Source organism: Brassica oleracea, chromosome C9 (assembly GCF_000695525.1).
Source record: "Brassica oleracea var. oleracea cultivar TO1000 chromosome C9, BOL, whole genome shotgun sequence".
In the NCBI taxonomy this organism is placed as follows: Eukaryota; Viridiplantae; Streptophyta; class Magnoliopsida; order Brassicales; family Brassicaceae; genus Brassica; species Brassica oleracea.
This window is the reverse complement of record NC_027756.1, coordinates 23747258-23757019: the sequence shown is the minus strand read 5'-3', so window position 1 is coordinate 23757019 and position 9762 is coordinate 23747258. Positions and strand designations below refer to the sequence as shown.

The 9762-nt window shown below is 34.7% G+C and overlaps 1 protein-coding gene and 2 long non-coding RNA genes across 5 annotated transcripts; 2 read left to right on the top strand and 1 right to left on the bottom strand.

The window, feature by feature from the left end:
* Positions 1 to 1047: 1047 nt before the first annotated feature.
* On the bottom strand, positions 1048 to 1835 carry LOC106317053. Of its 2 annotated transcripts, none has more exons than XR_001265045.1 (3): positions 1478 to 1835; positions 1177 to 1378; positions 1048 to 1069 (listed from the first exon to the last, which is right to left on the bottom strand). It is a non-coding gene; the product is annotated as an uncharacterized LOC106317053 (long non-coding RNA). The 2 variants fall into 2 exon arrangements; XR_001265044.1 differs by having other exon boundaries at positions 1055 to 1087.
* A 2881-nt stretch (positions 1836 to 4716) lies between these two features.
* LOC106316944 (putative cysteine-rich receptor-like protein kinase 39) lies at positions 4717 to 7393 on the top strand. 2 transcript variants are annotated; one of them, XM_013754810.1, is made up of 7 exons: positions 4717 to 5548; positions 5647 to 5772; positions 6062 to 6189; positions 6273 to 6483; positions 6563 to 6800; positions 6879 to 7017; positions 7112 to 7393. In XM_013754810.1, the coding sequence occupies exons 1-7, from the start codon at positions 4717 to 4719 to the stop codon at positions 7391 to 7393; spliced, it is 1956 nt and encodes a 651-aa protein (XP_013610264.1). The 2 variants fall into 2 exon arrangements, with proteins under 2 accessions (XP_013610264.1, XP_013610263.1); XM_013754809.1 differs by having other exon boundaries at positions 4717 to 5569; positions 5647 to 5766.
* A 1124-nt stretch (positions 7394 to 8517) lies between these two features.
* LOC106317656 lies at positions 8518 to 9391 on the top strand. The gene is made up of 3 exons (XR_001265187.1): positions 8518 to 8659; positions 8927 to 8972; positions 9066 to 9391. It is a non-coding gene; the product is annotated as an uncharacterized LOC106317656 (long non-coding RNA).
* Positions 9392 to 9762: the final 371 nt, after the last annotated feature.

The following is a 9762-nucleotide window of genomic DNA, read 5'->3' as shown; positions in this document are numbered from 1 at the left end:
AGAAAAATCAGGTTGTAAGTATAAAGGAAGCAATTTCATGGTGCAAAGATAACAAGAAGGTGATATCAGGAAAATATCACGATGGAGTTTATTATCTACAAGGCACAATTGCTAAGAGTAAGAAGAACATGCTTAGAGTGGAGAAAGAAATCAGAAAGAAGAAGTCAAAGAAGGTGACATTTTCTACAAGTCTGATTCACGAACCTACTCCATTCGGTTTTCAAACAAAAGATTCATCAGCTCAAGGTGGAGACTCTTTCTTGACAGAAAAAACAGAAGAGATTGAGTCTAAGGCGAGCAATGAAGAAACTAGGACAGAATTTTCAAAGGATGAATTATTGTTTGCAAAAGAAGAAAGGCATAAAGATGGTGATCTTTTAGCCTATGTTTTAGCTGCACCGGAAAAGCTTGATACAGAAGAACCTAAAGCCTATGAGGAGGATTGGAAGAAGGCTGGAACAGAGGAGAACGTGGACATGGAACGTAGGAATGAAGCTGAAGGAAAAGTTTCAAAAATATTGGAAGATGGTATCTTCGGAGATAGAGTCAAAGAGAACGCAACACTATCTAAGGTCCATACCAGTAAACAAGATGAGTTACAATGTAAAGCAGTACCTGGACAGAAGCTTCAGGTTCGCTGCGATTCTGCCTAAGAAGGAAGACGCTCCAGGTAACTCCATTATCAACGCTGTCTCAAGCTCGCAGAGACAGAGGAGAAGCAAGTAAGTTTCAGGTTTATATTGATAATGGAAAACTCGAGGGGGGAGTTTAAAGAGTTACCTGTGAGCATAGATGCGAGGCAGAGGTTTTAGCTCAAGGTGGAGCAGCTGAAACACAAGAAAGTTCACTCAAAAGTTCTGAAGCATCGGATGAGAAATATACTTTAAAAAGAAATTTAAAGTTAAAGGGATGACCTGAGAAACGTCTTAAACAGCCAAGGAGACTGAAGGGAGACGAGTATCTAGGTCGGGGAAAGAAGAAACAGATCACCGGAGAGGGGAGAACGTCTTAAACAGCTGATATGGTGGAGGATAATCACCAAGGAGAGAGAAGAGTCTCCAAAGGGTCACTGGAAACGCAAGAAGAACTGTCAAAATTCAATAGAGGGTAAAGCTTTGCAACTACAAACGGGAATAATCAAAACTCTATCAAGCTGCAAAATTCATAGAATCTTACCGGAAAGCTGCAGTACGGCCGGTAACATGGATTGAGTTTATCAACACCAACATGGAAAAATAGATTGCTAGTCACCAAGAAGAACTTGCGAGCTTCTTTGGAGATGAATGGTCTAGCACAATGCAGATGTTGGTGTTGCGATTGGAATGGTCTAATTTGGTAAAGGAATGAGCTTGAGATTTGAGAAGATTGAATCGCTATCCTACAGAGGAATAGGATAAGCGATTAAATGACATCAGTGGTTTTTGATCACTACAAGGAGGTCAATGGCGTGGAACATATTGGAGTTGCAGAGAAATACCATGGAGGGGATTAAAGACAAGGATCGATGTGAAGGTAGGAGAAACAACAATTCACAGTTCACCGGATGAGACAGGTTCTGGTCAGAGGTCATCTTCATTGGAGATGCAAAGGTTGTCGTTGTGAAGAATCAAGGTGAGAGAGGGTGAAGAAACGGGACTCGCCGGAGACGGAAGGATTCGTCGGCGAGACGTCATCACCGTCGAGAGATTTTCGAAAAAAAAAAAAGAGCTGAGAGAGATTCGTTTCTGGTTTGGTGCTTGAAGTCACACAGGAAAGATGAGACAAGGAACATGACTACAAGTGATTCAACAACTTGTCACAGGTAGCTTTTCAGATCAGTTTTCTGATCGCAGAGGAAGGAGCAGGAACAAAGCGTCGATGTCGTCGAAGTGATGGTGACTGGAAGAGACAGCAATCTGGGCCTTAGGTGGAGATTGTAGAGTTAAAGGCCCAATTCTGTCTTGACCCATCTCTCTAAGTATCCAGCCCAATAATGAATCCCTGCATAATCAAAAAGGAAACGTTAGTTTTGCTATGTCGACCAAAGACGAGATACAAAGACGACAAGGAAAAGGAAACTTAAGAAGTTGATGGTGTTATATATAGAAGAGGTGATCGTGGCTTTAAGGGTATCCCAAAAGGAAATCATCCGAGAGACAGAGCAAAAGAGCATAAGAGAGAGATAATAAGAGATTAAGCAATTACGAGTGTTAGGGTTTTTGTGTTAATCATTGGTTGTAATCTCTATAGTTGTTCTTGAGAAACAGTTTTCTTTGAGTGTATAAAGGGAAGAGTTTTTGATATTGATTTAAATCTAAGTTTAAAGCACTAGGCAAAGGTTTAAATCCTAACACTCTTTAGAATAATCCAATACTAAGTTAAGTTTCTCTTAGAGTATGGACTTCAGTCCTCCAAATTTTATAAGTACCAGTACGTTAACACTAACATACTTGATCACACAAACTAAGCAACGATCACTTCCGTTACAAATATCGTCAACACCAACGCAACAACACAAAGTCAACATCACACTCCATAAAATACTATGTCACACCGTATAACATAAACCGACACCATAAGCACACAGTGAAATCTGTCTCTTTGTTTTCTAAGGTCTTTTTCTTTTCTCATGAAGCACATCCATGTATATTAATCGATGAATATTTGAAAAGATTTAACCTCAATTTTGTAATAATTAAAAAAGACTCTTTGCTTATGTGTCAATCAATTAGGTAGTTAATTAGTCATACATGTTAGCTTCACATTGAAATTGAAAAACATGTTGGTCCAATTCGATTTTTATATCTCACTAGAAACAATTAATACCAACTATATGATATCATATGATATTAACTAAAGCAAGGTGGCTATTTATTATTATATATTATTTCCTTACATAAAACCTACGGAATTACCTAATGTGATTATGATATATATAGTAATTAATGATTTTAAATAATAAAGCTTTGTTAATAATCTGTATACTTTCTATCATTTTTATTTAATTCTTTACTATTAAAATAAATTACACAATTACACTAATCATATATTAAAATTTTAGATTTTTTTGTATATGTTGTATTTTGAATTTTTCAAAACGAGTGTAAATTACTAAAACTGTTAAAAGTCTCACATAAACTTTGTGATCAATGTTTAATATTTTTTCTATAATAAGATACAATGATAATAGAATCATATAAATAAATAATTTTATTTTAATAGGTGTTTATGTTTATATACATATATACTTCATATCGTTTAAATTTAATTATATATCATATACGATAGATAAGATTGATTGTTTTGATTTATTTATTCTAAAATGGTTGCGAATAAACAAGGGCGGTCATTTGATTTATATGTGCAAGCCAATTTATTACATAATAGTAATTAATTACTTAGTTATTTAATATATAATTATTATTTTATTATTTCATAATATGCAGAAAAATATAAAATAAATATTTATTCTGCACAAGGCGCAAATCTTAACGTATCTCTTTAATAATTTTGAATCTTAACCATTTTCTAAATCTCAGGCCAAAATAAAAGAAATAAATGAGAATAAACTCAAAAATCAATATTTATATCAAACAATAACCAAAATGACACAAAAATGAAAAAAATATCAAAGATAGAATGGATTGACACGTGAACGTAAACTTCTCATAACCATAATTAACTTTTAAATTGCTAAATCATGATATAAAACCGAGCTGACATAGTTTCATTGTAACCAAATAGTAGACATGAGATTCTTCGGCCTAAACGTTAGGTTTTTATGCGATAAATAATTTTTTGGCCTAAAATATTTTTAAAAATGAGATCAGTTCATTAGTAAACAAATTATGTAATTAACAAAAAGTTTTTAAAAAATTGTTTAAGGGCCAAATATATTAATTCAATCAATAATATAATTTTTTTTTCGTTACAATATTTCTTTAATAATTTTCATATAAACAATATGTCTTATCCTAGTATTTTATATATATACCCAACCAGAACTTGTTCTCTAAATTTTTCAAATACAGTTTAAGCAAAAAAAAAATATATATATATATAATGACAAAATTCCTTTTCAAACAATTTTTTTTATTAATGGAAAACATTCATTTGTCTTTAAATATATTCCCTTTTTCTTTTCCAAACTCAACTATCCCACATATATCACAATAGACAAACTCCAACATACCTCAGCTTCTTCAGCAACACGCATATACCCTCAAAAAACTACATCTTCAAATTAACTCCATAAACCTGCATCATAGTCGTTTTCATAATAATGCGTCACATATACGTTCTACACCAAACTGAAACTTATTAAGAATTCCTCCTAATTATTGTATATATACATTCAAGCCCACGCATAAACATGAACGTTTTATTTACGGTAAATACAGAAAAGGGATGGCGGAATACCATATCTTATTCATTTTTATGTTATTTAACTGATAAAGCGATAGTGTTTACTGATTTATGGAATTTTGTTTGTGTTTTCTTTCTAAGTTGACTTAAAACTAATACTTTAAATCTGCACTCTTCCTCGAAATTTCGCGTGGGCATTCTTTCCATCTTTGAAAATCAACCAATACACATTTTCTCAGTCTTTGGAAGTCAAGCAATACACATTTTCTCATCTCCCCCATAATAAGAATAACAAAGGTCTAAAATTGATTCCTTCTTAACAATAACGAAGAAGTACAAGAAAAACAAATTAAAGTTATCTTACATTAAAAAATGGTGAAATATTTTTCTTTGATTATCGTCCTCGCCTCTTCTCTTCTTCTTGTCCTTCAAGACCTCGAACAAGTTCACGCCCTTGGGTGTTCTGGAATATTCTTAAACGGTAACAGCAGCTACTTTCAGAATCGTCAAAGTCTCTTCTCTACTCTTGCTTCAAAAGTAGTCGCCAACGGTGGATTCTACAACGCCTCACTCGGCAAGAATCCCAACAGAGTTCACGCTCTTGTCCTCTGCGCAAGAGGCTATGAGCAACAAGCTTGTATCAGTTGTGTCGAAAAAGTGACTCAAGAGATACAAACGAGTTGCCCGAACCGAATGAATTCGTTCCATTGGGACAATGGCGATGGAGACCATGTTTCTTGTCTTGTACGTACCTCAAACCAGTCAACTTTCAAGAACTTCCAGCTTGTACCTGCTGCCATATACCCAAGTCCACTTACTATCGAGCCATCCAAGGACATGACCCTTTTCAGTAAACAGTGGGAAGCAACGGTTAACCGGACAGTCCAGGCTGCCACGGAAGCTAAAAATATATCCGTACTTCAGTACTATAGTGCTGTAGAAGCCGAGTTCACGGAGTTTCCAAATGTATACATGCTGATGCAATGCACGCCTGACATAACTTCTCAAGACTGCAAGATATGTTTGGAAAAAAGCGGGACATATTTTAAAAAACAGTTTTGGGGAAGACAAGGCGGCGAGGTTAGTCGTCCGAGCGGTGTTTTCAGGTGGGATCTATATGCTTTCCATGGTGCTTTTGATAATATAACAAGAGTTCCTGTACTTCCTGGAGGTCAAGGTCAGGCTCAGCCACCTTCAAAGGACAGTTCTATAAAAGGCAATAAAGGTAAAACAAAAGAGACAGAATTTTACAATCTGTAAAATGATAAGATTATAACAAAAGAAACTAGTTATAATTTGCAGAAAGAAGCATTGGGAATGGTGGAATTATCTCGATAGTTGTTCCTGCTTTGATTAACATTTTAGTGTTTATTGGACTCATCAAACTCTATACTCGGAGGAGACAATTCAAAAACAAAAATGGTTTTAGTATTATAATCTAATTTAGCTGAAATTTTAATATTAATCTTGAAATAAAATTAAATTAATTGAGAGTTGACAAGTGGTATTTGGTGGTCTTTTTTCTGGAACACAAATTTGGTGTTCTAAAGAGTTTTCCAAAAGCTCTTCTTTGAGAACTCTATTATATTCTTTTTTTTAATGAAAACTATTATATTTTCTTTCTTCACTTGTTGTTAGTTTGATTTTTGTTTAACGGTGAGAACACCTCATGAGAACCTCCCAATGCAAACGCCCTAAGACTTGTTTTTATTTTTAGTTGGTACTGCAGAGTACTCTGATGGTCAACTTATGTTACGGTTTGATCTGGGAATGATCTTAATGGCAACCAATGACTTCTCGTCTGATAATACGCTTGGCCAAGGTGGATTTGGTACGGTCTATAAGGTAGCAATAACTCTTTGTTTTCCTATAATTATGAGTTCTCTATCAAATCTTGGTCTTTAATAGGTCTTGAGAACTGGTTTCAGGGGATATTGCCAAATGGCCAAGAGATAGCTGTGAAGAGATTAACAAAAGGTTCAGGGCAAGGAGACATGGAGTTTAAGAATGAGGTTTCACTCTTGACAAGACTCCAACATAGGAATCTGGTTAAGCTTCTTGGGTTCTGTAATGAAGGGGACGAGGAGGTTCTTGTCTATGAGTTTGTCCCCAACTCAAGTCTTGATCACTTTATCTTTGGTGAGCCATAAAAAGACAGCCACCATTTTGGATAGTTATAGAAACATTTAGCAATACAATATTTCTTTGAACTCTGCAGATGAAGAGAAGCGTTCGTTTCTTACATGGGAGGTGAGGTGCAAAATTATAGAAGGCATTGCTAGAGGCTTTCTTTATCTCCATGAAGACTCTCAGCTGAAGATTATTCATAGAGACTTGAAGGCAAGCAACATCCTTTTAGATGCTGAGATGAACCCTAAAGTTGCAGACTTTGGGACAGCTAGATTGTTCAACACTGACGAGACTCGAGCTGAAACAAGACGAATAGCTGGTACCCGGTAAGAACATATTAATCAATCTTTAAAACAAATAAATATGCTCATAATTAATTAAAGTTATAAGTTGAATATATGCAGTGGATATATGGCTCCTGAATACGTTAATCATGGGCAAATCTCAGCTAAATCTGATGTATATAGCTTTGGTGTTATGCTTCTAGAGATAATAAGTGGTGAAAGAAACAAGAGCTTTGAAGGAGAAGGAATTGCAGCTTTTGTAAGTTTCTTCACATAGCAGTAGTCTTCTTGGTTTGTATCTTCTAACATATGTAGAGAAAGTAAGAACATATCTTTTATTTTATGTGGTTTAGGCATGGAAGAGATGGGTTGAAGGAAGGCCTGAAATCATAATTGATCCTTTCTTGGTAGAGAATCCGAGTAACGAGATCATTAAGTTGATCCAGATTGGTTTATTGTGTGTCCAAGAAAATGCATCAAAGAGACCAACAATGAGCTCTGTAATAGTTTGGCTTGGCAGTGAGACAATTAAAGTTCCTTTACCTAAGGCTCCTGCTTTCACAAGTAAACAATCCCAATCTGAAGATGGGATAATGTCAATCAGCAATGTCTGCACGGAGTTGAGTTCTCGTTGACTTATAAATTTATTAATCAGTATGTTGTTTATAAGGTAGTACAAAATATTCTTATTACAAGTAGATACAATCACAAGTTCTAGAAACAGAGAATATATTACTTGCTTATTTGATTCATATGTTTGTTTTGTTCATTGATTGTTGCTCTTTTTCATTTGCTCAGTGCTTTGTTTTCTTCTTTGATTTATTTGATGTATGAAGAAGAAAGACAGAGTTGAGAGAAAACGAAGATAGGTCTAGAGTTTCCTTTAATAATATTATTGCAATGTAGTCTGTAAGTAGCCACCACTCAAGAGGAGGAAAAGATATTTTCAAAAGAGGAAAGATTAAACGCTCTGAACTAAATAAAGAGTTCAAAGGAAAATTTGAATTTTTAGTCGATCCAAACACAACTTTGACTTCAGTGTCCAGAGTCCTATAGTCCAAATAATGGTTAATTTATGTCATAATTTTTGATTCAGAATGAATTTAATATCCCTGACCTCTCTCATGAAAAGAAACTTGGCCTAAGTGAATTTGAATGTGTACAAGATTAACAAGAAGTTCAGGGCAAGGAGATATGGAATGAGGTGTTACTTCTGGCAATAGTTAAACATATAATTATGGCTAAGCTTTTTTTTTTTTACTAATATGGCTAAACTTTGTTTCTGCAATAAAAGAGATGAAGAGTTTTTAGTTAGTGAAATTGTTTCCTATTTAAGCCATGGAGAATTGAGGAGATTCTCTAGCATAAAAGATTCTCTCTAAGATCATTTTCAATATGTTTCTATGAGAAAATGGCCTAGATAGTCCCAAACCAAGTTTTTGTTTCCAAACTAGCGCTCAAGGTCCAAAGTGACAAAAATAGGTTTCATTAAAGAGGATCATTTACTCTTATGCTTCTTATGCACGACGACAGCTCGTCTCTTCTCCGGCGTCAATCATCTCCAGCATAAATCATCTCGGCCATCATCATCTCCGGCATCGTCCATCATCGTCTCAGGCGTCGATCGTCTCCGGCGTCGTTCATCTCCGCCGTAATCATCTCCGCTGTAATCATCTTCGCCATCTCTCTGTAATTGAGCTAAACGTGTTTGATTTCTGTGTGAAAAGTCAATTGTGAAAATGGTTACAAAACCAGGTACTGCATCCGAGGCACTCTATAATCCAGATGTGTCTAATGTGGATATGGAACCATACAGTCATTGGAGTCTAAACTTTCGAAGAAACTCGAGATTACAGAGAATGAAAAAGAGGACAACGACGAAGAAGAAGAAGGAAGCAAAGGTGAATATTTTTTTCTTAGTGTTCTGACTGATCACACAGTTTTGAGCTCTTTTGCGTCTCTAATTCAATCACCCATTAAGAAAAAAAAATCTTTTTGATATCTCTCTGTGTTACTGATTAATTAGATTGTAGAAAATTGGTGTTTTTAAATGTTTAGATTATTGATAGCTTTCTAAGACTTAAAGTATAGCCTTATGGTTTAGATTGAGAATGGATGAGTTCATGAGTGTATGGTTGATTAATAAGTTACTTCTTGTTTGTTTTAAGCTGAGACTTCAACTACAAAGAAGAAGAAAAACAAGAATAAAAGCAAGTAAGTAATGTTTTTTCTACGTCTTTTTTTTTAATTTGATTTGCCACTTTTGGTTGTTTGCTTTACTGATCAGTCTCTTGCTTATCTTTGCAGGAAAAAACCCCAGCAGACTGATCCGCCTACAATCCCTATCGTGAAATTTTTCCCATCCGGAGACTTTCGTTAAGGTGAAATCCAACAGTATAAGGATGAGTAAGTTCCATACCAACAACTCTATTCGGACCAGCTTTATAGTATGCAATAAGCTTGTGGATTTAGTTCATATAGCTTCTGTCTTTGCATCTGTTAAACTCCATCGTATTTTTAGTCTTTTTCTTTTCAATACTTTTTTTCTTCTCTTGTTACCTTTATGACACTTTAAGATCGTGATCTCTGTAATGTAGCAATTTGTTGGTGTTTTATAATGATACCACATTTAACACTTTCTTGATATAATTACTGAAAATGCTTCAAGCTATTCTATTTCTATGTTCTCTGTTTTGTAGACAATGACCTCTATTTGGTGATTTCTATAGCCAATGATTTTTTTATAGATTTTGATTATGTTGTTTTGTTTTTTATTTTTTTGGACGATTAAGTTCCAATTCAGGATAGCCGTCCTGAACAAGGACTATCTAACATTCCTTACACGCTTTTGATTCTCTTCGAAAACATACTTATGCAAGAAAATACACTCATTTTATTTTTCTAGAAGCCCATCTTGAAAGTTTCACAAGCTATCCTAGATAACAGTGTGTTTTAGAATGATACCACATTTAACACTTTCTTGATATTATTACTGAAAATGCTT

Excerpts from the sequence above, each read along its gene's own strand:
- LOC106316944 (XM_013754809.1), top strand. The coding sequence starts at position 4,717 with ATGGTGAAATATTTTTCTTTGATTATCGTCCTCGCCTCTTCTCTTCTT. Across the intron at positions 6,190-6,272 it reads GATTTGGTACGGTCTATAAG|GGGATATTGCCAAATGGCCA; the intron begins GTAGCAATAACT and ends AACTGGTTTCAG. Across the intron at positions 7,018-7,111 it reads GAGAAGGAATTGCAGCTTTT|GCATGGAAGAGATGGGTTGA; the intron begins GTAAGTTTCTTC and ends TATGTGGTTTAG.